This window comes from Rhineura floridana, chromosome 2 (assembly GCF_030035675.1).
Source record: "Rhineura floridana isolate rRhiFlo1 chromosome 2, rRhiFlo1.hap2, whole genome shotgun sequence".
Taxonomy (NCBI): Eukaryota; Metazoa; Chordata; class Lepidosauria; order Squamata; family Rhineuridae; genus Rhineura; species Rhineura floridana.
In genome coordinates, this window is record NC_084481.1 from 88414849 (window position 1) to 88442444 (window position 27596).

At 42.5% G+C, this 27596-nt stretch overlaps 1 protein-coding gene across 4 annotated transcripts in view; it reads right to left on the reverse strand.

Moving 5' to 3' along the window:
* Positions 1–15080: 15080 nt before the first annotated feature.
* LOC133378195 (cytochrome P450 27C1) overlaps positions 15081–27596 on the reverse strand; it is a 59550-nt gene continuing 47034 nt past the window's right edge. For 3 of the 4 annotated variants that reach the window (XM_061612976.1, XM_061612977.1, XM_061612978.1), the window contains exons 6-9: positions 24906–25072; positions 21825–21903; positions 19802–20005; positions 15081–16842 (exon numbers count right to left, since the gene is read on the reverse strand). In XM_061612976.1, coding sequence (XP_061468960.1) covers positions 16726–16842; positions 19802–20005; positions 21825–21903; positions 24906–25072 — 567 coding nt within the window. In that variant the 3' untranslated portion in view covers positions 15081–16725. Of the gene's footprint in view, positions 16843–18102; positions 18173–19801; positions 20006–21824; positions 21904–24905; positions 25073–27596 lie in introns of all 4 variants that reach the window. The other variant, XR_009760912.1, reaches the window with a different exon arrangement.

Sequence of the window (27596 nt, forward strand, 5' to 3'; positions counted from 1 at the left end):
GGTTGGTCCAGAAGCTGCAGCTGGTGCAAAATGCAGCACCATAACTGCTCACTAGGGCAGGGTATCACCAACATGTCACCCCACTGCTGAAAGAATTGCACTGGCTGCCCATTAGGTACTGGGTGTCAGCTCTTCACTGAGACAGCAGTGTCGGTGGGGGTGCAGGCAGGGCTGGAGATTCCTTGGTAATTGCCAGGCCGTCAGTCCTCAGCCGGCAGCTTGGCTATAAATCTCCAGCTATTTGATGTGAAAAAAATGAAATGGACTGCCTTCAAGTCGATCCCGACTTATGGCGACCCTGTGAATAGGGTTGTCATGGTAAGCGGTATTCAGAGGTGGTTTACCATTGCCTTCCTCTGAGGCTGAGAGGCAGTGACTGGCCCAAAGTCACCCAGTGAGCTTCATGGCTGTGTGGGGATTTGAACCCTGGTCTCCCAGGTTGTAGTCCATCACCTTAACCACTACACCACACTGGCTCTCACACATAAGCAAACAGAGAGGCTGCAGTCAATTTTGCAGCCTCTTGCATCAGCTTCTGGATGGGTCAGGGGGCATAAACCCCCAGCTGCCCTTTGGGTCCTTGGGAACAGCAGCAGCACTGGGAGATAGGAAAAGACTTGCCCTGGGAGTGAGTACCTGAGCATCTGGGTGCTTGCTTGCTTGTTCCTCTGGGTTGCTGTCTCTTGAGACAGCTGAGGTTCCTGGAAAGTGCTTCAAGGACTGGGACTTTCTGCCTGACCCTGAATCCAGAGAGAGGCTGCAGTCAATCTTGCAGCCTCAAGCATCAGCTCCTGGCTGGTTCAGGGAGCATAAAAGTCTGCTACTGCTGGGGTTGCCATTGAAGGGCAACATTGTGGAGCCCGGTTTGCACCTTGGTGCACCAGTGAGCAAAGGGCAATGAAACAGGCTGGAAGATGGCTAGAACACAAGAGGTGAAAGACGTGCTGTGAGGCTGATCAGGCATGAGTAAAACATCATAACCGTGCCTACTGTGTGGCGGTGAGGGCAGCAAAGAAGGCCCACTTCTCTGCCACCATCACATCCTCAAGTAGCCATCCAGTGGAGCTTTTCCATATTGTCAGGGCTCTGTTGACATCAACTCCAGGAAATGGAGTTTTGGACCCTTTGGAGGCCCACTGTGAATTGTTTGCAAGGACCTTTGTTCCATAGCAATCTTGATGCCCCATCCACATCTACTGTATTCCCCAATGAGGTGACCAGGAGAATGTCTGCAACTTCTTGGGATTGGTTTCCGCTGCAGCCAGCAACGTGTCCTCTCGATCCTTGCCCTTCTGGGCTTATTAAAGCTTGCAGAGGGGTTTGACCAAGTGGATCCAGGGTGTGGTCAATGCATCTTTGTGGGAGGGAGTGGTTCCAACTGCCCTGAAAGAGGCAGTGATCCAACTGCTCCTGAAAAAGTCCACCCTGGACCCATTGGTTTATGACAACTACCACCCAGTTGCAAATACCCCCTTTTTCAGGAAGGTGATTGAGAGAGTTGTAGTACAGCAATTGCAAGTACTCTTGGATTAAACAAATCTTCTTGACTGATTCCAATTTGGGTTCAGGCCTGGTTATGGGACTGAATCGGCCTTGGTTGTCCTGATGGATGACCTTTATCAGGAGAAGGAAAGGGGGAGTGTGACCTTGTTATTCTTACTTGATCTCTCAGCAGCTTTTGGTACTATTATTTATTTATTTATTTATGCTATTTATATATCGCTTAATTTCTGATGTCTCTAAGCAGTGTACATAAGAATGAAAAACAACGAATAAGTTTATGGTTCACAAAGCCCAGTGAATTAAATGGAGGCATTTCCCTGATGTAATCTGAATCCAGTTTAAAGACCATGGTATCCTTCTGAACTGACTTGTTGAGATGGGTATCGGAGGCACTGTTTTACAGTGGTTCCGATCCTACCTCCAGGATCGTTTTCAGAGAATAGGATTGGGTGATTGTCTTGTGGCCCCTTGGCAATTATGCTGTGGGGTGCTGCAGGGTTCCATCTTGTCCCCAATGCTGTTTAACATCTATATGAAGCCCTTGGGAGTGGTCAACACAGCAGTATGCTGACAATACTCAGCTCTATTTCTCTGTAACATCTGAACTGGGAGAGGCCATGCAAGCCCTGGACCTGTGCTTGGTCTTGGTGGTGGGCTGGATGAGGGCCAATAAACTGAGTCTTAATCTGAGCAAGATGGAGGTGCTGTGGGTTGGTGGTTCCCGAGTTCAGATAATTGGTCTGTTGCCTGCTTTGGATGGGGTCATACACCTTCTGAAAGATCAGATTCATAGTCCGGGGGTGCTCCTGGATCCATCTTAGTTGCTAGAGGGCCAGTGACCTCAGTGGCTAGAAGTGCCTTACCAGCTTTGGTTGGTAGCTGCAGCCATTTCTGGACCAGAATAGCCTGACCACTGTTGTCCATGCACTGGTAACCTCCAGGTTGGATTACTGTAATGCGCTCTATGTGGGGCTGCCTTTGAGGTTGGTCCAGAAGCTGCAGCTGGTGCAAAATGCAGCACCATAACTGCTCACTAGGGCAGGGTATCACCAACATGTCACCCCACTGCTGAAAGAATTGCACTGGCTGCCCATTAGGTACTGGGTGTCAGCTCTTCACTGAGACAGCAGTGTCGGTGGGGGTGCAGGCAGGGCTGGAGATTCCTTGGTAATTGCCAGGCCGTCAGTCCTCAGCCGGCAGCTTGGCTATAAATCTCCAGCTATTTGATGTGAAAAAAATGAAATGGACTGCCTTCAAGTCGATCCCGACTTATGGCGACCCTGTGAATAGGGTTGTCATGGTAAGCGGTATTCAGAGGTGGTTTACCATTGCCTTCCTCTGAGGCTGAGAGGCAGTGACTGGCCCAAAGTCACCCAGTGAGCTTCATGGCTGTGTGGGGATTTGAACCCTGGTCTCCCAGGTTGTAGTCCATCACCTTAACCACTACACCACACTGGCTCTCACACATAAGCAAACAGAGAGGCTGCAGTCAATTTTGCAGCCTCTTGCATCAGCTTCTGGATGGGTCAGGGGGCATAAACCCCCAGCTGCCCTTTGGGTCCTTGGGAACAGCAGCAGCACTGGGAGATAGGAAAAGACTTGCCCTGGGAGTGAGTACCTGAGCATCTGGGTGCTTGCTTGCTTGTTCCTCTGGGTTGCTGTCTCTTGAGACAGCTGAGGTTCCTGGAAAGTGCTTCAAGGACTGGGACTTTCTGCCTGACCCTGAATCCAGAGAGAGGCTGCAGTCAATCTTGCAGCCTCAAGCATCAGCTCCTGGCTGGTTCAGGGAGCATAAAAGTCTGCTACTGCTGGGGTTGCCATTGAAGGGCAACATTGTGGAGCCCGGTTTGCACCTTGGTGCACCAGTGAGCAAAGGGCAATGAAACAGGCTGGAAGATGGCTAGAGCACAAGAGGTGAAAGACGTGCTGTGAGGCTGATCAGGCATGAGTAAAACATCATAACCGTGCCTACTGTGTGGCGGTGAGGGCAGCAAAGAAGGCCCACTTCTCTGCCACCATCACATCCTCAAGTAGCCATCCAGTGGAGCTTTTCCATATTGTCAGGGCTCTGTTGACATCAACTCCAGGAAATGGAGTTTTGGACCCTTTGGAGGCCCACTGTGAATTGTTTGCAAGGACCTTTGTTCCATAGCAATCTTGATGCCCCATCCACATCTACTGTATTCCCCAATGAGGTGACCAGGAGAATGTCTGCAACTTCTTGGGATTGGTTTCCGCTGCAGCCAGCAACGTGTCCTCTCGATCCTTGCCCTTCTGGGCTTATTAAAGCTTGCAGAGGGGTTTGACCAAGTGGATCCAGGGTGTGGTCAATGCATCTTTGTGGGAGGGAGTGGTTCCAACTGCCCTGAAAGAGGCAGTGATCCAACTGCTCCTGAAAAAGTCCACCCTGGACCCATTGGTTTATGACAACTACCACCCAGTTGCAAATACCCCCTTTTTCAGGAAGGTGATTGAGAGAGTTGTAGTACAGCAATTGCAAGTACTCTTGGATTAAACAAATCTTCTTGACTGATTCCAATTTGGGTTCAGGCCTGGTTATGGGACTGAATCGGCCTTGGTTGTCCTGATGGATGACCTTTATCAGGAGAAGGAAAGGGGGAGTGTGACCTTGTTATTCTTACTTGATCTCTCAGCAGCTTTTGGTACTATTATTTATTTATTTATTTATGCTATTTATATATCGCTTAATTTCTGATGTCTCTAAGCAGTGTACATAAGAATGAAAAACAACGAATAAGTTTATGGTTCACAAAGCCCAGTGAATTAAATGGAGGCATTTCCCTGATGTAATCTGAATCCAGTTTAAAGACCATGGTATCCTTCTGAACTGACTTGTTGAGATGGGTATCGGAGGCACTGTTTTACAGTGGTTCCGATCCTACCTCCAGGATCGTTTTCAGAGAATAGGATTGGGTGATTGTCTTGTGGCCCCTTGGCAATTATGCTGTGGGGTGCTGCAGGGTTCCATCTTGTCCCCAATGCTGTTTAACATCTATATGAAGCCCTTGGGAGTGGTCAACACAGCAGTATGCTGACAATACTCAGCTCTATTTCTCTGTAACATCTGAACTGGGAGAGGCCATGCAAGCCCTGGACCTGTGCTTGGTCTTGGTGGTGGGCTGGATGAGGGCCAATAAACTGAGTCTTAATCTGAGCAAGATGGAGGTGCTGTGGGTTGGTGGTTCCCGAGTTCAGATAATTGGTCTGTTGCCTGCTTTGGATGGGGTCATACACCTTCTGAAAGATCAGATTCATAGTCCGGGGGTGCTCCTGGATCCATCTTAGTTGCTAGAGGGCCAGTGACCTCAGTGGCTAGAAGTGCCTTACCAGCTTTGGTTGGTAGCTGCAGCCATTTCTGGACCAGAATAGCCTGACCACTGTTGTCCATGCACTGGTAACCTCCAGGTTGGATTACTGTAATGCGCTCTATGTGGGGCTGCCTTTGAGGTTGGTCCAGAAGCTGCAGCTGGTGCAAAATGCAGCACCATAACTGCTCACTAGGGCAGGGTATCACCAACATGTCACCCCACTGCTGAAAGAATTGCACTGGCTGCCCATTAGGTACTGGGTGTCAGCTCTTCACTGAGACAGCAGTGTCGGTGGGGGTGCAGGCAGGGCTGGAGATTCCTTGGTAATTGCCAGGCCGTCAGTCCTCAGCCGGCAGCTTGGCTATAAATCTGCCAGGCTAGCAAGGAGGAAGCAAGATAAGGGCAGAGGCCGTTCGAAGCTTACGTGCCAAGCCAGAAATCCAGAAGTGACGTCAGTGAAGGTCCGGGTCTAGTTTGCCGAGAGATCAGTCCAAGTCAAGGTTCAGGGGATAGGAAGACACACAGTGGTCACACCTGACATTGTAGTCAGCAACAAGCTGAACCCGAGGTTTGACTTTTAAGGAGCAGGTTTGTCAGCAGGTGTGAGCCATCGGCGTTTTGGCCTTAAGTGGACAGGCCTGCCCCTCTTCTGCCTGACCTTCTGTTGTCTACGTTCTGCAGGTGAGGGGGGAGTATCCTGTTCACTCTCTGCGTCTGGCTGAAGGGCTTCAGCTGTGTCTGGGGTGCTCTGCAGCTGAGGGGGAGAAGGAGCTGGGTTTTCAGGAGTTTCCTCCATTTCTCCTTCTGGGTCTGCTGCTTCTGGGTCTGCTGCTGTTACTCCCGAGTCATCCTCGTCTGATGAGTCCTCTGACGGGGCCATGACACTGGGCTAAATTCAGGGTTCTGGTTTTGGTGTACAAAGCCCTGTATAGCTTGGGACCAGGTTACCTGAAAGATTGTCTTTCCCCTTATATACCCAGTCAATCACTACGCTCTGCAGGTTAGGGCCTCCTGCAGATCTTATCAGGAGGTCTGTTCTGCACAACATAGGAAGTGGACCTTTAGTGTTGTGGCACCTACCCTTTGGACTATCCTCAGAGGGAGGCAATGGCAAACCCCCTCTGAATATTGCTTACCATGAAAACCCTATTCATAGGGTAGCCATAAGTTGGGATCAACTTGAAGGCAGTCCATTTCCATTTTCAAATATTAGACAGGTGCCACTTCTGTTATCTTTTCGGCACCTACTGAAGACCTTCCACTTTCAACAAGCCTTTTAAGTAGAGACCTTATCCCAGTCTGTGTTTATGTTGGAATTGCTTTTTAAGGTGTTTCTAAAGTTTGTTTTTTTTTAATGTTTTTAAAGATGTTTTGTTTTAATATGTTTTTAAAGATGTTTTGTTTTAATATATTTTAAAGTTTGTTTTTTTGATGTTTTGGAGTGTTTTTAGTGCTTTTGTTTGCTGCCCTGGGTTCCTTCTGGGAGGAAGAGCAGGATAATAATAATAACAACAACAATAACAATAAAACAGACTTGGCTGTCAATTTGTGAGGATCTCTAAACTTTACCTAAGAAATGGATGGATTGAGAGAAGCCCTCTTCAGCTGTTCCGTTTCAATACAAGTTGGCAGCGGGGGGAGGTGACTGATGATACTTACATGTGCCGTGGCACACTTCCAGATGCAATTGGGTTTCCAACATGGGGATAGGAACCCTGACTGAACAGCCCCTTCAGACTTGTGTCTGCATTGTCAAGGGAGTGTGCCTGACATGTACAGTGTCATTGACAGGAAGGGGCTTGCACTGATCATTTCTGTTTGATGCTTACCACATTCACACTGAATGCCTGAAGAGAGATGGATGGATGGACAGACAGATAGGGTCTGCATGCTTGAAACCAGATGCAAACTAGGGAATCTGTTACATAACATTTCCCCTATTCTAGCAGAGACTCTATATTGCTTTCAGGTCACACAGGACATGAACCATACACTTTGTTCATCAAAAGGTATGAAGCAGCTGTCAAGATATGACATGCCTTATCATGATGCAAACTGACCATTGAAAGTGCGAGATGATCAGACTGATTTAGAAAGCTATTTATTACTTTTATTTATTACTTTTATGCTTTCACTTAGCCAGCCATACAAGCAGATCTTTACATTAAACATGTACAAACACCTCCACACAAACACAATCCATGAAAGCACTGTGGTCAAACAGTTAATCTGACCAGGTTTGGAAATGGTGCTCTTCATGTATATTGAGGTTGAGAATTAATTTGCAAGTTTTCTGTGTACAGTTTAAACATTTAATGCTGCTTTATTTAAAGTCTGTCCATCATCCAAATGGCCAAATATGGCCATATTCAAGCTGGCCTTGTACCCAGTTTTGAGCTGCCTGACCAACACTAGTCAACCCAAGCTTCTATTTCAAATTTTTCCAACCTCTCTTTTGCTGGAATAGGTTTGAGAATTTAGGACTTACTATTACAAAATAGCACCATCTGGTGGTGTTTTGATTTAATACAGCACAATGTCCTTGATTTAATTTTGGCAACTTGTTTGCTTACAGAACATTAGTGTTTCATTGCATGTAAACACACATTTACTTTTCAATTGTGCTCATAGCCTTGAGGTCTCCCTTAGGATCAGGATTTAGTTCAATTCACCTTTTTCCAGTTAGGCAAATGCAAATTCATATTATATGAAAACATGACTCTTGTCAAGTCTTCAAATAACTGCAGCAAATAGGCTGTGAAGTTGCCTAACAAGAAAGCAAGAGGAAAGGGGGGAAATCACAAATGAACTAGATACAAAGAAACTCAGCTGGGCACACGCTTCATCTTTTGGTGCAAAGCAAATGGCAAAAGTATCATGCCCAGAGAGTATACAAGGGCACAACCCCGGAAAACTCATGCAGCCACCACAATAGCTGTCTCCAAAGTTTATGTGCGACTTCCGTTCATTCACATTTCCATATGTACTTATGAACTACAGTGGTACAATTTAACCTCTGCTTAAAAACTACATCAGTTTCTGAGCCAAGAGCCACAGGCTTATTGCCTTTACCGGGATCTATAGATGGTCAGCCAAGATGATAAAACAGCAAGGCTGTAAGGAAGCATGGTGAAAGTTAACTGAGGGTCAAATCCTTCTTTTCCCCAGCCTCACCCCTTCAATAATGCCAGATTGGTACATAATAAGACCACTCTCATCTATGACTTGTTTGTGGATGAAGGTGCTGATTTGGTGTGCATTACCGAGACCTGGGTAGGTGAGCTTGGAGGAGTTGATCTGACCCAACTTTGCCTACCTGGATACTCGCTGCAGCACCAGCACAGGCTGCAGGGATGGGTGCAAGGAGTTGCTGTGGTCTACAGAACTTCCATCTCTGTCACCAGGAAACCACTCTGTCTTGGAGATGGCTGTGAGGGCCTGCACCTGGTGTTGGGCCGAGGAGACAGTAAACTAGGGTTGCTGCTGGTGTACCATCCACCCTGCTGCCCAGCAGCTTCTCTGACTGAGCTGGTGGAGGTCAGCTCAGCTGTAGCATTGGAGGAGCCCAGAACAATAGTGCTGGGTGATTTCCATGTCCATGCTGAGGCTGCCTGTAGTGTTCCCGCTTGGGACTTCATGGCCTCCATGACGACCATGTGGCTGTCTCAAGTTGTTATTGGCCCAACACATAGGGCAGGGCACACCCTCGACTTGGTTTTTGCTCCAGATGGAGGAAGGGGTGGTCTGGAGATAGGGGGGTGGATGTCACCCCATTGTCATGGTCAGATCACTTCCTGGTGAAGTTTAGACTTATGGCTCTGATCCTTCAGGGGTGATGGACAGATTAAGATGGTCCGCCCCCAGAGCCTAATGGAATCCACAGGATTCCTGAATGCCCTGGGGGAGTTCCCAGTAGATAGAGCAGGTGACCCTGTTGAAGCCCTTGTCACACTGTGCAACAGCGAGGTGCATTGGGCTCTCGACACAGTTGCCCCCGAGCACCCTCTCCGGCACTGTGGAGCCCGGCTTGGTACACCAGTGAGCTAAGGGCAATGAAACAGGCTGGACGATGGCTAGAGCGCAAGTGGTGAAAGACGGGCTGTGAGGCTGATTGGGCATGAGTAAAACATCATAACCATGCCTACTATGTGGCAGTGAGGGCGGTGAAGAAGGCCCACTTCTCTGCCTCCATCGCATCCTCAAGTAGCTGTCCAGTGGAGCTCTTCCGTATTGTCAGGGGTCTGTTGACATCAACTCCAGGAGATGGAGTCTTAGACTCTTTGGAGGCCCACTATGAATTGTTTGCAAGGCACTTTGAGGGTAAAGTTGCTCGCTTCCATAGCAGTCTTGATGCTCCATCCACATCTACTGTAGTCCCCAATGAGGTGTCCAGTGCAACGTCTGCTGCAACTTCTTGGGAACGGTTTCAGTTGATGCAGCCTGATGATGTAGACAAAGTGCTTGCGGCGATGCAGCCAGCAACGTGTCCTATCAACCCTTGCCTTTCTTGGCTTATTAAAGCTTACCGAAGGGGTCTGACCAAGTGGATCCAGGGTGTGGTCAATGCATAATTGCGGGAGGGAGTGGTTCCAGCCACCTTGAAAGAGGCGGTGATTCGACCACTCCTGAAAAAGCCCACCCTGGACCCATTGGTTTGTGACAACTACCGACCAGTTGCAAACACCCCCTTCCTGGGGAAGGTGATTGAGAAGGTTGTGGTGTGGCAACTGCAAGTACTCTTAGATGAAACAGATTATCTTGACCCATCCCAGTCTGGGTTCAGGCCTGGTTATGGGATTGAATCAGCTTTGGTCGCCCTGATGAATGACCTTTATTGGGAGAAGGGCAGGGGGAGTGCAACCCTGTTATTCTTACTTGATCTCTCAGCAGCTTTTGATACCATTAACCATGGTATCCTTCTGGGCCGACTTGGTGAGCTGGGTATTGGAGGCACTGTTTTACAGTGGTTCTGATCCTATCACCATAGTCGCTCTCAGAGAATAGCATTGGGTCACTGTCTTTCAGCCCCCTGGCAGCTGTGCTGTGGGGTGACGCAGGGTACCATCTTGTCCCCCATGCTGTTTAGCATCTATATGAAGCCCTTGGGAGCAGTCATCAGGAGCTTTGGGGCGAGGTGTCAGAAGTATGCTGATGATACCTAGCTCTATTTCTTCATAACATCTGAATTGGGAGAGGCCATGCAAGCCCTGGCCTGCTGCCTGGACTTGGTGGTGGGCTGGATGAGGGCCAATAAACTTAGTCTGAATCCTAGCAAGACGGAGACACTGTGGGTTGGTGGTTCCCGAGTTCGGATAATTGGTCAGTTGCCTGCTTTGAACGGAGTCGTACTCCCTCTGAAAGAGCAAATCCATAGCCTAGGAGTACTCCTAGATCCATCTTTGTCACTAGAGGCCCAGATGACCTCAGTGGCTAGGAGTGCCTTTTACCAGCTTCGGCTAGTGAGACAGCTGCAGCCATTTCGGACCGGGATAGCCTGACCACTGTTGTCCACACAGTGGTAACCTCCAGGCTGGATTACTTCAATGCGCTATATGTGGGGCTGCCCTTGAGGTTGGTCCAGAAGCTGCAGCTGGTGCAAAATGCGGCGGTGAGACTGCTCACTGAGGCAGGGTATTGCCAACATGTCACCCTGCTGCTGAAAGAATTGCACTGGCTACCGGGCCAAGTTCAAGGTTCTAGTTTTGGTGTACAAAGCCCTACACAGCTCGGGACCAGGATACCTGAAAGACCATCTTACCCCTTATATTCCCAGTCAATACTGCGCTCTGCAGGTGAGGGCCTCCTGCAGATACCATCTTATCAGGAGGTTTGTTCTGCACAATATAGGAGATGGACCTTTAGTGTGGCAGCACCTACCCTGTGGAATTCCCTCCCTTTGAATATTAGGCAGTCACCATCTCTGCTATCTTTCCGGCGCCTTTAGAAGAGTTTCCTCTTTCAACAAGCCTTTTAGGTTGAGACCTATCCCAGTCTGCATCTGTGTTACAATTGCTTAATATGGTTTTTAATAATGTTTTTAACCCTTTTTTAAAGTTGTTTTTTAAAAATGTTTTAACGTTGTTTTGTTTTAATGTATTTTAAGATCTGTTTTTATGATGTTTTAAAGTGTTTTTAGCACTTTGTTTGCTGCCCTGGGCTCCTGCTGGGAAGAAGGGCAGGATACAAATTAAATAATAAATAAATAAATAAATAAATTTGCTAATCCATTTCCTTAATACATCAGTCATTACAGTTGGTGGTTCTTTTTCTTATTCATTGATGGTGCTCTTGGTTTATTGGAATACTTAAAACCAGGGGTGGGGACCTATAGCCTGTGGGTCACATCTGGCCCCTTGGAGAGTTTCATCTGGCCCTCCTGAGGTGAACTTTGAAGGTATGGATCAGGATGACTGACAGCCTACCCAAAGCTGCCCTTGGATCTTTGAAGATGTGGACTGAGCCAGCTTTTGAAAGTACTGATAGAGCCAACTGTCAGCCTGTTACCTCTGCATTTTCAAAATGCTCCCTTCTTAGGTAGAGAGCTGCCCAGTGCTGGATGGCGTCATGTTTAAGGAGGGATGTCTTGAAAGCAGGATTAGAGCTGACTGTCACCTTGCTGAATCCACACTTTCAAAGCTCTCCACAGGTGTGAGGTTTTTTCCTACTTCCATGTAACTCCAAATTGATTTTTTTCCTATGAGTCCATGGACAAAAAAGATTTTTCACCTCTTCTTTAAACATTACCAAAATGCAACATATCACATAAAGAAGGTGCCAGCTGAAAATGCAACAAGTCAGTAATCTTACAGAGGTGTGCCCTGTCAAGATCACTGGGTCCCAAAGGCCTGGAACCCCCAGCTCTTATAAAGCATCCTCGGTTGCCAATCTCACCAGAGTTGGAAAATACTTAAAACCAACCTTGTAAGGTAGATCACACTGCTAGCACCCCTTCTGTCCACCAGTTTGGGCCAGGAGAAACCCAAACCTTAGATTAAATGGACGTCCCTGGGATTCCACAGAGGCAAGTGTCATGCCCCCTTCAGAGGAGTCCTCAGAGGGGGAAGAGGACGATGACTCAGGAGCTACAGCAGCAGACCCCAGATGAAACTCCTGAGGACACTGCTCCAGCTCTCCCTCAGCTGGAGAGTGTCCAGGACACAGCTGAAGCCCTTCCACCGGATTCAGACAGTGAACAAGAGGCTCCCCTCCCACCTGCAGAGCAAAGACAACAGAGAGTTATGCAGCAGCATCGCCCGCCTGGCCGTTTAAGACAATCGAGCTTTGAGAAGCTAGAGGGCTGATTACCTACACCTGTCTTAGGGAGTAGGATTTAAAAGACAGCTCCTGGGTTCAGCATTCCTCCTGTCTTCTAGAACCCAGACTCTCAGACTGACCTCTCAGAAAACTGGACTAGGAATCCCCCATTGACTTCACTTCTTGGACACTGACTTGGCACGTGAGCTCAGAACAAACCCTCTGACCTTATGTCGCCCGCTCCCCAGTTATCTCGCTAGTCTGGCAGATTTATAACCCAAGCTACTGGCTAAAGACTTTACGACCCTGACAATTACTAAGGAATATATAGCCCAGCCTGCATCCCACCAAAGGTGACATCTACCTGTAAAAGCTGACAGCAAGAGCTAAAAGCCAGACTCTCTGCTTCTTCGAACCCCAAACCAAACAGACTATTTAGTAGCAGTAGCCAAAAGGCCAACGTACTAGTTTAGTACCCAAGGTTTACCAGGAAGAAGACACACAAATAAATGTAAGGTAGCTTTATTAAAATTGGCTAATTAGGAATAACAACATAAAGGAACCCAGAATACCCATAAATGTTACGAAGGTGAAACACCAGCATTGAGAATTATAAAGACAAGATAAACTAAGCCTAGCTCTAACATATAAACCAGGGTAACGTGGGAAGATGGACCCCACCAGGAACAGTAAGATGCATCATCCAAGATGTAACATCAGGAAAGGTATGGGGACAAAAATATGAGGCAGAAGGTAACATTTTATAGAAAAAAAGCATAGCAACTGGATGGAACTCTCAGGGCCAGTCAGAGGGTTCCTGGGATGGAATTTTCCAGAGGCTGCCTGGCTATAGTGTATGTGCAATCCATAGCCAGCTAGCCTTCCCAATCAAAAAGCTTCAACTGTGACCTTAAGCACGGCTTGCAAAGATAAAATGGATGGCTGCAGCATAAACTTACTTCTTGACTGAGGAGAGCAGACTCTTCCCAGTAATAGGATCTTTACCCATAATTCAAAATAGCAGAGCCTTGTTTTTAGGCAAAAAAAAAATTCTTTACAGGCTCAGGGTACCTTCCCACAGTATAGTGAATAAAGTTGGATTCCTGCATTGAGCAGGGGTTTGGACTCAATGACCTTATAGGCCCCTTCCAACTCTCCTATGGGGCTGAATAAGATGGTTGGCAGATAATAATATGAAACTGACTTGGATGGAGCAAGATGTACAGCAGGGATATATAGAGCAGTGTTTGTTACAGTTAGTTTTTACTTACCTAGTATTGTATTTCAGCTTTTCCCAATATAATATTATCCCCTATAACATTATGTATCATATACTCTTAAGCAGAAGCAATTTTTCTTTCTCTATTTATCCTCTGCTCATCTCCTTTCTAAAGCAAATGTGAAAAAGTTTGAACGGGAATAATCCTGGAGGTAGGCATGCCATACTGACACCCATAAAACAATCTAGTAAAACCAACATGTTATGATTGTTGGCAATAAAGAAGCATTTGTTCATTGTAGAACAGTGCTGAATACATGAAACAGTCAAAGAAACAAGAAAGCAATATTTGGCTTGAAAGAAGCAGAACTTTCTAAACACATGCTCGAGAATAGCATCTCCTCCTCTTCATTTTGGTACATAGCTAGACATGTCACATAGATACTGTATAGTGTCATTTTTTTGGAGGGACCCTCTGCCTTTAATTCCTGCCTCGCTTAGAATCTCTGCTCACAGGTTAACCCCCACCCCACCCCTTTTCCCAAAGGTGCAAACCAGGCTCTTCTTAATTTGAGATTTTGAAATAAACTCACTCTGTCGGGGGGGGGGGGAAGACAGCATGTTGTGACTCAGAGCCAACCTAACCAACCCAGACCAAACTTTTTACTGGATAATCCTAGATATCCTGGATAAACCAAATAATACAAAATATGGGTTCAGTCCAGAAATAACTTTTCATGCTTTACGTTCCATTGAAACAGCATATAAGCACAACTAACTTTTCCTGAATTGAAGCGAGAGGGTTTGGGAGATATAGAGTTGCTAGATCAATTGCAAAAGGAAAAAAAGAAAAATATCAAGGACACTAGAACCACTACACTAATTTTTCTACAGCTGGAGTGGTTTTAAAGATGAAGCATAAATTTTATTGATGGCATTATTATATTGTAGAATTGAATATGTACAGAATGAATGAATTCTAGGGCCAAAGAGTGTGGTTAGCTTTTGCAACATCTAGGATGTGCACGAGAGGCAGATTGGCTTAAGTTTCAGTTCCTAGCACCTACACTTCATCATTTCTGATCCAGCAAAAGATAAATATGCAGCTTGATGCCAACTATGCTATTTCTGTTCTCTCTCCCAGGCAATGTATCTCTGCATCTCTTTTTTAAAAAACTGGGAATTATGTACAATCTCATAATAATAATAATATAATATAATATAAAATAATAATATAATAATGCATAATAATATGCATTGTTATTCTTGGGATCTTTCATGCCAACAGCTGCATACTTCCTCCTTTTTGACAACACTCATATCAGTCCTTTTACTGCTACCTGGCACCTTAAAGACTAACACATTTATTATGAATTGCTTTTGTGAATCTGATGAAGTGGACTACAGTCCAAAGAAGATTATGCCATAACAAATGTGTTGATCTTCAAGGTGCCACAAGACTCTTTGTTGTTTATGCTGAAATATATTATTAGTGTTTGCACTTTGAAAGCAATTCTTAGAAAAAAGTTTTGATGTTTTTGTGCATGTAGATAGAGTTGATAAATTATGGCTCATTTGGATTGCTGACATAAGGCAGAATAGCCCTGTAATGGCTTTTGCTTTTAAAGTAGCTGATATTGCAAAAATTTCAGACAAAACACCAGGGCTGATATATAATTACTTTACTGTGACTAAAGGACAAATAGGGGAAATTATCAAAGTAATTTAAAGTATTTATTAATGATAGTAAATTATTAAAATGTTTTCCTCTTTATTTTTACATAATATGAAATATTAATTTACAAAAGATTACCAGAAACACTTACTATAATTTTTAAGACAACTAATGCAACAGTCCAAAATGCAGCTTTATAAAGAATTCAAACTGAAAATCAGTTCCTTTATCCCTAGTTAAGCAATTTCAGGGAGTTTCATGAAAGCAAGCCTAAATATTGAAGGCATATAAGTTTTGTTTCTCTGTTAAACTCTTCTTTGTGGATAATACCCAGAGATACACAGAGGACTTTCTGAGAAAGTTGGGCAAATTCTCACACATTTGGAAAATTAGTGTAAAATTGAGATTAGTGAAGGTCATGGTAGATCAAGTAGTAATAATTTGCCTGAAATATTTAATGTAAATGTTTCAAAGTGAATAATTTTCATATGTTTCTGCATATATCAATGTGATTTTAAAATGCCTATGTTCATTCTTGTTAGCAAACTTTTACCTGAAGATATAAAATATTTCAATATAAGGTGATCTCTTTAATGTTTTCTGTATAAATGTCACATTGCTCTCTTTCAATCCGACAATGGTAAAAAGCTTCAAACACAAATTTGTCTAGTTGTCACTAGCTATGTAAATTGCTTAATGAACAAGTACAAAGTGCACATTTCTCAAGTACATAAACACCATGTCATTCACCTATCTGTCCTAGAGAGGGCAGTAGCTCACATAAATAATAAAGCTTTATGTAAAAGCAGAATATACTGTGTGCAGTTAAAAGAAGACTGTCAAAATATTAAAGTAAAATCTTTATTTAAAAAGAAAAGTGTATTTGTAATAATTGTAAATTTAAAAATTGACAAATATAAAAATTTATTCTTGTACCATTTGTGTGGCTTATTGATGTAATTTCATTTTGTACATTATTCCAAAAAAGCTTTCAGGGAACAGAAATCAAACTGTGGAATCTACACAGCCTATAAGTTTTATAATTTTCTTTAAAATGTCTTTATATTTCAAAACATTATCCTAATTTTGATGCATTATAGTTAATACACCAAACTATCCAAAAATGAACCAAAGTAAAGGTGGGATATCCACAAAAAGCACTGAAGAAAACAAATTTTACTAACCACTGTTTATCCGCCACTTCATCACACAAAGAAATGCTTATCTTTAAGAATAAGTTTGTATGTATGCTACTCATGTGCAGCTATCTTGAGAATGTAAATCTGTTACCAATTATCTCATTATCAGCCATCACTAATGATTGCCTTTTAGCACAGGCAATTGGCTAACAATTGGAATCAAGTTGGAAGGAGGTGATGAAGTGATTACCCTTTGCCTGTCATTTACTGGAACGTAGATATGTGGTGGTGGCAGCTCAAAATGAAACTCTCAGTTCCTCCTAAGGAATCTCAAAGACAATGTTGTGTGTTTAAAGGTTACGATGCTGAATTGGTGTATCTGTTGCTTTTACCATCTCTCCCAAACTGGATTCCCAGCATAAAAAGGAATTATTCTAATTTGTACTTACATAATGTTCTGTGTGAACATATATAATTGTTTACTAGTAGAAAGATAAATCTCTAGGGAGACATCTAAAACTTGATTACAGGAATCCCATCATGGCGAAGAGAACCATCAGCTCATTTCAGTCAGACGTCAGGCTAGGAAGCTTCAAGGTTCTACTATCATTTCCTGTCAGCAAATTTCACATTGATAGAGTCTGCAGGAGTCAATAGTCCATGGGTTTTGGCATAAACTGATTTGGTTTTTGGAGAAAATTTTATTTCAAAATTTTGAAGCAGCTTGAAAAAAAGGAACAATACTAGAATTAATTTTAAAAACTGAGTGTGAGAAAGGCAACAACAATACTCATAGTCCTTGCAGTCTACATTGTGCAGAATCTAGTGAACATATTACAATATACAAAGAGTCCTGCAGGCTCAGAACAAGGAGCCATGTTTCCAACGGAGGTTAGACAGATGCTTCTGTCTAGGACAAACAGGACTTGAAGGACATCAGCCCTCTCAAATTGTTCGTCCCCTAGCAACTGATTTTCATTGCCCCTGAACATGCAGTTACATTTATCTATCATGGCTAACAGCTGTCCTCCATGAATACTTGTCATCCATTAATTTGGCTAGCCCTTTTTTAAAGCCAGTTTATGCAATGGTCATTACCACCACAACTTGTGGCAGTAATTCTGTAGTTTAACTATTGTCTAATGTGCTTTCTCTTCTTTGACCCTACTGCTAATCCATTTTATTCTGTGACTCAAATTCTCATATTATGAGAGAGGGAAAATATGATTACCCAGTGAGAGAGGTGAGTCATTGATCCAGGGGTAATTCAGTATATGCTAGGGTCTATGCTGACCCCTTATGCTGTCCACTTAAGGAACTGGAAGGGGATATTGACAGTTAGGGGAACATTACAATGAGATTACACAGCCATGAGAGTGGGAGAAGCCATGACTGTTTAAAATGGAATATATCTCTGGTGTGGATGTGGTCAGGGCCACTTGGTTTAAATTTGGGTGGGAGACTACATGTGTCTGCTGAAGAATAAAAAGGTGGGGGAAACCCTGAAAAACAATGATACTGTTCACAATGTTTTCCTTTTGGAAAGGAAAGGGGCTGTCCCTCTGCCCAGTGCCTATTCACCCTATCTTCTCCCACTCTCCCCTCCACCTTCCTCTCTACTACTCCTGTCCCTCTCCCATTCCCCCCTCCCTCAGGTCAGTTTCACGTATCCTAAGCATGATTGCACAGGATTAAATCCCACTGAAGTCAATAAGCATACAAATGATCAAACCTATCCTTCCCCTCCTCTGTCTCATTTCCCCTCCTTCCTTCCTTCCTCCTCCCGTCCTCCTCTCGTCTCCTCCTCCTTCCCCCTCCCCCTCTCCTCTACCCCTTGTCTCTCTTCCCCCTCTCCCTCCCCCTTCTCCTCCCCCTTCCCCGTGGTCAATTTCACCTATCCTAAGCATAAATTCCATCGAACTCAATAAGTAAGCAAATGATCAATTCATTCTCAGCAAACTTGCACAGGATCCCATTTCTTACCTCTTGGATTTAAAAGACAGGGAAAATCACTAACAGGCCAAATTCTTCCATGCTACACAGGGATTGGACTCTGAAAGACCAATCCAAATTGTGTTTGCCTTTTTACAAATTTGTAGGGTAGTACAATATCTCAGAGAGGAGGTCAGGTCTCCTGCTCCCCTGGTGCATTCACTATAGCTGCCCAATTCCCCTCCTTTTTAAAGCGTGATAGAAATATTTGTTGGCTATAGGTACATTCTTAAACTGAAAGGGTTTTTTTGGCCTATTAGTTAACATTTTCAAAATTATCAGATCAGCTGTGATCACCAGAACTTATCTTTAGAAATTAACCACTGTTTATGAGAATAAGCAAGTACTGAAAGGGCCCAACTGTTTGGCCCTTTGTCCAGTCTACAGATCCGTATGTGACAGAGCAGACTTCATGAGTTTTCCACACAGTTGTTTTTGGAAGGCATAAAAGATGGACTAAGGCTGCAAACCAATACATGTCTACTCAGAAGTAAGCTCCTTTGGGTTCAATGGGACTTATTCCCTGGTAAGTGTGTACTGGATTGCACACTTGAAAATAAACCCCATTGAATTCAGCAGGGCTTACCTTTGAGTAAACATGCTTAGCATTGCATCTCAAGGTTTCAATCCTATGCACATTTACCTAGGAGTAAACTCCACTGAACACAGTGGGATTTACTTCTCAGTAAACAACTGCAAGATTGGGTTGTAAGTGTAGAAGATAGAACTCTATAGCACAGCTGATGTCTGCCCAACACTGGCTTTCTGTAAGTACCAAACAACTGATCAATACTTTGGGCAAACAGGATAGGATCTGAACTTACAGCAAGCCTCAAATCAAGGCTCACTATAAGCCCAAGTATCTCTTTATATCACCAGCTTGAAATGAAGCCAGTGGTGGAAAGGATCTTCCTCTGTAGTCACAGCCTGAGCCACACCTGCAAACATTTTTTGTTTTGTTTTGTGTCACGTATCATCAGGTTGTTGATGGGTAAAAGGCCCTGCCATATGTCAAAATCAATCATGTTCCCAACCCTGCCTTAGGGGAAGTACATCAGAAATTATATAAGTGGGTGCTTTCATCATTAAGTATCTCAGATAATTTAAGACTTGGGAAAGCTGGCTTAATTGAGACTGACATGAATCATAAATCTATAGTTTCTTTCTGGCGAATTCAACAGTACTGTACTGAGATTTACAGTCTAATGCAGCCTTTCCCAACCAGTGTGCCTTCAGATGTTGTTGGACCACAACTCCCATCTTTCCTGACCATTGGCAATGCTGGCTGAGGCTGATGGGAGTTGTAGTCTGACAACATCTGGAGGCACACTGGTTGGGAAAGGCTGGTCTAATGGTCCATAGGATTTCTACCAGATGAGCACTTTGAGGATTGTGTCTAACACTGCAAAGCTATACAAGTCTACTCAGAAACAAATCCTATTGAGTTTAATAGGGCTTACTCCCATGTTAGAGGATATAAGATTTCAACCTTACCTAAGTCAATTATTAGCATTACATTTATAGGCACTGATCCCTGCAAAAATGTATACACGTGCTAAACTTTAAATATGTGAGCAATCTCACTGAAAATAAAGTCATTGCTGGTTCAGGTGATTAATCTGCAGTTTGAAAAATAAAATGTTATACATATTTTATATTGCAAGGAGACATGATTTAGTAGCCTGCTTACCTGGATTAGTGCAAGGTGAATTTCAAGTTCAGCAATTCTTTTTCCTATACAACTCCGAATACCATAACCAAAGGGGATGGAGCCAAAATTATCCACCCTGTCCATATTGCTTTTCCTTAGCCAGCGCTCAGGTTGGAACTCATTTGCTAATGGGAAATTCTCTTCCTGATATGATGTAGCATAATGACAGAGTGCCAGTTGGGTCTAATGAAACAAATACATTATAATATAATAATTTCCTAAATAAACATTTTTACAGTTTTATATAAATTCAGATTATTCACAAGGGGAATACAGTGCAATTGTTGCTGGAGTTTAAAAGGCATTAGACAAGTTAATATGCTAAGAATGCAATCCTATGCATGTGTACTTACAAGTGAGAACAGTGATTTCAATGAAACTTACTCCCAGCCCAAATGTGTATAGGATTTCAGCCTAAATTAGACAAAACAAATGATTTGTTTATATAAAGTTTGGATTGAAAACTATACTGTTTTAACTTCACAAAAAGGATGGTCTGTCTAGATTCTTCTGGTTAGAAAAAAGGGTTACTCATTAGATGATTACCTTACATAGCTAGAACACTTCGTAAATCAACTGTGTGTGTCTCAAGGCAAGCTCAAGGAACACATTGTGCTAAATTTGACGTAAATGTGATGAAAGAAAACTAGATGGTGCTGTTGATGCTTCAGTTAGTTGCATCATTATCAATAGCTTTTCTTTTATTAGGAGGGTTGAATGGGTGATTGACATGCAGCTTCAGGGCAAAATCTTTTTTTTAAGAACCCCACTACACTGATTTTGTCTCAAATAGGATATGAGTTCGTTCTAGAAGTGTTGTGTGACCAGAAGACAGAAACTGGCTTGGATATATATCAGTATCTTCATATTGATAAAAATATAAACAAGATATATGTGTTGCCCCTGGATGTGACTCAAGAGCAATAAGCAGGGTTGCCTACTATAGTCCTCCTCAGCTACATGGGAGGGGATCATGTATGGCATTGCATTTGTGTGGATTGCTGCGCAGCATGTTCTCAAAGACATTCTGAAGTGTAAGAGAGAACAAGACAGTGGAAGAAAGTGGACCAAGAGTGGTGAGAATGAATGGTTCAGCAGGCTTCTCTAAATGCCCAGTATATTCTCTGTTCACTAACATAGCAAAGTGAAATACTGAAGCAGCTCATCTCAGATACTAAATCCACTGATACGTATTACTTACAAGGATAAAAGATGAGTGATTCTTAGTTTAGATAACCTTAGGCTATAGTCCTCTAGCATCTTCTGTTCCTAATCTTTGGGTCACTGTTTTACCCATCTTTGTATCAGTGGACAGCAGAATAAAATGTAATTATCAGAAATGTTCACTTTCAGGTTACCAGTTCCAACACTCAAATACGTCAAGGATACTTTACAGTATAATTGTAGAATGTAAAAAAAGTATCTATGTTTTAAGATAAGATCCCAAGTGACTAGGTGTTCCTAGGTACTTATGTATTTTAATTGTATTTTATGTATTTTAATTTATTTTAATGTTTTTGTGATTTTACTGTTTACAATTTTATTATGTACATGTTTGATTTTATTTTTGTAAGCTGCTCTGAGTGCCCTATTATAGGGTAGAAGGGTGGGATAGAAATATTTTAAAGAAAGAAAGAAAGAAAGAAAGAAAGAAAGAAAGAAAGAAAGAAAGAAAGAAAGAAAGAAAGAAAGAAAGAAAGAAAGAAAGAAAAATCAGTAAACAAGCCCATGACACAAATTTGCATAACTTTGCATATGCACATTTATGTGTATAGATGCCTCTGTAAATTTAAGATGGTGGATTTTAAAAAAGGGGGGATCCTGTGTCCACAGCAAAGGAAATGGGGCTTGGGATCCCTAACAATGTCCCTGCACATGACTAAAATTAAATGAGACTTTCACATAATGGAACATTTCCTAGTAAAGGTAGTTTCATGTGTCCAGAGCAAATCTGCAATTTCATTCTTTTGCACTCCTTTCATAAAGCCATTGTACAACTCACCCCTTTAGGTATCAAGTATCCTCCAACAATCATATCTTTCTGGGTTACTCTACCATTTCCTGGTAACACTGGAAATAACCTACAAACAAATGTCAATTAGATATTCAATTCCTGTAATATTATATATATTTTAGAATTATTTAAAGATGTCCTCAAATAGGAAGATACAAGCTATGAGTAAACATTGTACAGAGCCAGTGTGGTGTAGTGGTTAGAGCAGCCTTTCCCAATCAATGTGCCTCCAGATGTTGTTGGACCACAACTCCCATCAGCCTCAGCTAGCATTGCCAATGGTCAGGAAAGATGGGAATTGTGGTCCAACAACATCTTGTGGCACACTGGTTGGGAAAGGCTGGGTTAGAGTGTTAGACTATGACCTGGGAGACCAGGGTTAGAATCCCCACATAGACATGAAGCTCACTGGGTGACCTTGGGCCAGTCACTGCCTCTCAGCCTCAGAGGAATGTAATGGTAAACCCCCTCTGAATACCGCTTACCATGAAAACCCTATTCATAGGGTCGCCATAAGTCAGAATCGACTTGAAGGCAGTCCATTTCTAATTTGGATTAAAAAAAAAAAGCTTTTAACAAATACCCTGACCAATGGCCCTATAAAAAAATTAGCATTCATTAGATACAAGACCAGGGCACCAAAATTGGTTAAATTATTGAAAGCAGAAGGTAGGAATAAGCAAACATTTTCAACAATGTAGCCAAGTAAACAGGGGGATCCCCAAGGATCTGCTTCAGGACTGGCGTCTCTTAACTTTTTCATAAATGAATTGAATAATGAGGTAGCCAAGTTCACAGAAAAGATCAAATTATTTAGGATGACAAAATCCTAAACTGAGTGACTAGACAATACAATGTCAAATGAAATTCAACATAAGTACAACAATAAACACTCAAGAGACATAAAAAAATCCTAACTTCATACATAGAATCTAAATTAGCTGAAACCACACAGAATCTTGAATGCAGTGTCCTACAGCAATGAAGAAGGTATCATAATGCCATTTTCTAAACCTTTACAGCTCTATAATGCATCCATATTTGGGCTACTGTGTGCAGGTCAACCCAACTCAATAAAGATAATGTCAAACTGGAGAAGATATAGAATAAAGCAATATGCAATATAATCTTATACATGTTTATTCAGAAGTAACTCCCACTATATTCAGTAGGATTACTCTGGTAAATGTGCATGGATGGCAACCTAAAATGATATAGGAGACAGAGCATCCTTTTTAGAGTTTTTATTTTTAAAGAGAACTAATCCGAAACACACTCACCAGGGAGTAATCTCCACTGAACACAGTGGGAGTTACTTCTAAGTAAATATGCATTTGATTGTGCTGTTACAGAAGCTATGAGACAGGTTTAGAAAGTTATGAGTGACATGGACGGAGTGAAAGCTTACTCCCGTCCCCATTAAGGTCATAGAATTAAATTGATCAGAGGAATTTAATAGTACTGAGGTCATATAATTACATTCCTGGGAGAAACATGAGGAGGAATTCCATCTCATGCAACACATTATCAACTTAAGAAATATTTGTTTGTTAAAATTGTATTTCATCTTTCCACCATTGCCACTTGATGTTACAATGGCTACTAGCATGTCATTCAAAAAGAATCCCTCAGCTTCACTGATAATAGATCTATTAATGACTATTAGCTATACCAGTTAAAAGTAAACTATATTCAAAGGCAATATACCCCCAGCTATCTTTGCTAACAAAATCAACAACAAAGAATCTCTCTCTCTACCATGCCTTCCTTGTAACCTTCCTTCAGGCAGCTGACTAGGCATTGCTGGACACAGAGGTTTCATTCAGGTGTAGTAGGAACCCCTGATTTCCTGGTATAAGAATGAGCTTGCATAAGCCTCGGACTCATACACTTCTCCTCTGTGCATGAAAGGAGATTGAAAACCACTGTTTCCAGTTATGTCTGAATTCGGGAGCCATGCTTTGTTCTAACTATTATTAGGTATCAAATTAGGATAACAAGCCATGGTTTAAAACTGGTTTGTTGTAACCTACTGTACCTAGAATTAGGATTGCCAGGTCCATGGCCTGAGACTGATCCTGTATCTTTAGGAGAAGAGAAGGTCAGCCAAGTGCAGGTGTTCTTGCAACTCTGTAATGGGAAAAACCACAAGGTGGAATTCTCCCTTCCCCCTGCACAACTTTTAAAGATACAGAAGACCTCTTGGTTGCCAGGCCCAGCCTCCAAGAGGTCTTCTGTATTTGTAAAAGTTGTGGGGGGGGGAGGAGGGAGAATTTTACCTTGTGGTTTTTCTCATTACAGTGTTGCAAGAACACCTGCACTTGGCTGACCTTCTCTTCTCCTAAAGATACAGGATCAGTCTCAGGCCAAGAACCTGGCAACCCCACCTAGAACAGACTGCAGTTCCCTGAGTTCAGGCATAATGGACACAGTGGTTAGCTGAAAAGCTAAAGTGGAAGTTTCCAATCTTCTCTCATTGCATATAAAAGGGAGAGGGAAAGTAGCATTACACACACATTTCAATCACAAGAATAGGATGAGTTCTGAAAGCATGCATCTCAAGACCAAAGGCCAGGGTAAAGAAGTGTGTCTTTAGCATTTGCCAAAAACTATATAGTGAAGGTGCCAGAAGCACCTCTATAGGGAGGGAATTCCACAACTTAGGGGCTAAACTTTAAACTTAGTTTAGAGAATTATGGCAATCTTGTGCAGTTGTAGGTAGAACAAGCATTTGGACCTGTTGGCTCAGTCCTCCAAATAATTGACTCAGAAGGAACTCAGAGATTGTTCTCTATAAAGTAGGAAACTTTCAGCCCAATCCAAACCATGTTTAGTCAGAACCAAGTCCTACTGAGAACATAGTAGCTTACTCTTAAAAATGGCCATAGGGATGCAGACATAAATTGCTACTTATAACTACAGGGCATAGTGTGATATACCCTAATATAGAAAATAAAGAAGAATAAAAATGAAAAAATTGCAACTGCAATTTAGCTAAAACACAAAGACAAGTTGCAACAAGAAAATCATAAAAGCTTATAATTGTCCACTTAGTTTTTCTACACTTACCTCAAGGTTTCTTTGAGAAGGGCTCTAATCATTGGTAAGTTGGGAACATCATGTGCATTAGGGATTTTATCTTTCCCCAAGTTATTGACTATCTCTTTATAGATAGAATGCTGTACTTCTGGGTGCTTTGCTAACAGGTATGTTGCCCAAGATAAAGTGAATGAAGTCTAAGGCAGGGAAGAAACAGTACCAATGGGAGGGAAAACATTAAATAACATTTGCTAAGTAGTAGAATTTTTTATTTTCATCCAACAGTTTATTATCCACCTGAACAAAACAAAGGTATTAATTATGATCAACTAATGTTTATAAATCACTTTCCCAAACAGCACAACCCTATGCGTATTAACTCAGAAGTAAGTCCCATGGAGTTCATTGGGACTTACTCCCAGTACATGGGATTGCAGCACAAATCTAAAAAACTAATATCTTGATAAGAAGACATATTGCCAGGCTTCCTTATTCTTTTATTAACAACTCTCTGTGTGTAATAACACCCATGAAGGCTGTAATCCTAAACACACTCTGTACAGAAAAAGACCCATAGGACTTATTTCTGCATGGATGTGTTTAGGATTATGCTATAGGGCAGCAATCCTTCATACAGGTATGTCCACTGAATTCTAATTAAGTGCGCCTATAGATGTACTATTTGGGCTGAATTGCTGACTAAAAGTATCCTTCTTCCTCTAGGATAAAAGCAAAGAAAAGTAAATTAAGATGTAAGTAATTTAAAAGCTGTTTCACTCTCCATCGGCGAATCAATTTATTTACTAGCGCTTATATATTATATTGCTTCTCCTCTCAGGTCTACCATGCCACACATTCCTCAGCCTACCAACTTAACACTAGGAAAAGGAGCAAAAAGCACCTCTGCCTGGCTGAGTTGCTGCAACATTCCGGAAGGCAGAAGGGGAAGGGCACAGCAATGGTGAAGTCAGCATGGTGTAAATGCACCAGCAGGAGCACTGGAGTGGGTCCACCAGCACATTTACACTACACCAACCTTGTCACCTATTTCTGTCTCCATCCCAGCATGCTCCAGTGACTCAGCCAGATGGAGGTCAAGTTAACAGCGCAGCCCCACTATCCCATCCATTGCTGAACAGAAGTAATTTAGTAAGTGTGGCTCATTATAACAGTATCACATCATAGAGAGCAATCCTGAGTGGTGGGTAGGTCGCATGACATCCACATCTCATGCCATGCCAGCTTGTACCAGCTAGGGCAGAAGCAGGGGCCAGCAGGGAAGAACCTACACATTCTCCTCACCACCACCACCACACCACCACCACAGCCATCAACATTGTAGAGCAGTAGGATTGCACTCTTAAGGCTATGAAACTCTTCCATAGGCCTTTAACAGGAAAGTACATATTCTCTCCATTTTCAGCCATTTTAATTAACAGGTTATGCCAATAAAAATTAACATATGTATATAACATAAATATGGTATAATATTTTATATAATATAACATTTATACAACATAAATATGTGAAAATACAGTTATGTATATATCAGCAACTGTGGAAGGGAAAGATTAGGTCTGCCTGTCCATGAGCATGAGCATGAAGCTGTTGACTCACAGCTCTTGGCCATGCTGCAAAGATAAGAGGAGGAGCCTCAAGCCACAAGGAAGGGACCTGCATTCAGGTCCTTCCCTCAGCTGTGTTTTCAGGAATGGCGATTCTATTCATTGGAAGAGCTATACCACCTTGTGGTCCAAGTTTTCTCAAGAAGCATGGGAAAGAACTGCACTCCTACACCAGAAACCTAGTGTGAGAAGGGGACTTCAGATACCACAGGCTTCAAGGAGTCAAGATTTATTTATTTTATTATCAAACCCAAATTTAAATTAAGCTGAACTGCTTTCCATAGATGATTAGCACATATTCCTTTATATTTGTACATCATTCTCCCTTCTTATTAGTAGACAACAGAGAAGAGGTCATCATGGCCTGATGTCAGAATGACCTTGGCCACCCCCATTCCTCTAATTTGTTCTTCATAGTGGAAGAAGCAACTCAAAGTACTGATAAAATCAGATTCAATTAGAACTGCACCAAAGAAAAGCTCATCTCAGTGTTTTACTAATGACTGAACTAGACATTCAAACATGTCTGAAAGAAAACATTTCTAACGCGACTCTGGTAAGGATCAAATTAACCATTGTCTCTAATTGGGCTGCCACAGTCAGGGCAGGGGGACCATCTTATACCTTCAGCTGATCTGGAAATAAGTTCAATTTCCTGAATTATACAGCTACAAGAGTGGCTGTATACTATAGCCAGCATGGATTTTTTACATTCCACCATGTTAAATTGAAAATACCCCCATGCATTCTGCTGTGTCCCATAAGCTCATTTCAAAACAAAACCTTACAAAACGTATAGTCCTGAAATCAGAAACGCTTGCTTAACAACCCTCTAAGTTTTCATGATGATACACAAAACACTCAAAGAGAATCTAGAGTTCAAAGTCTAATACAAGAGTAAAACAATCCAGACACCTGTTGGACTTTTTTCTGTCAGTGGTCTCATAATTTGTTAAAAATCAGCCATGTTCACAGAGTACATGTATTTCTATTACTGACCTTGCCCCATATTCTGACCTTCATCTTCTGCAGTTCAAAAGTTGAAAGAATGCATGGCTGATTTTTAATTAATTTTTAAGAATTAACATTGGAGTCT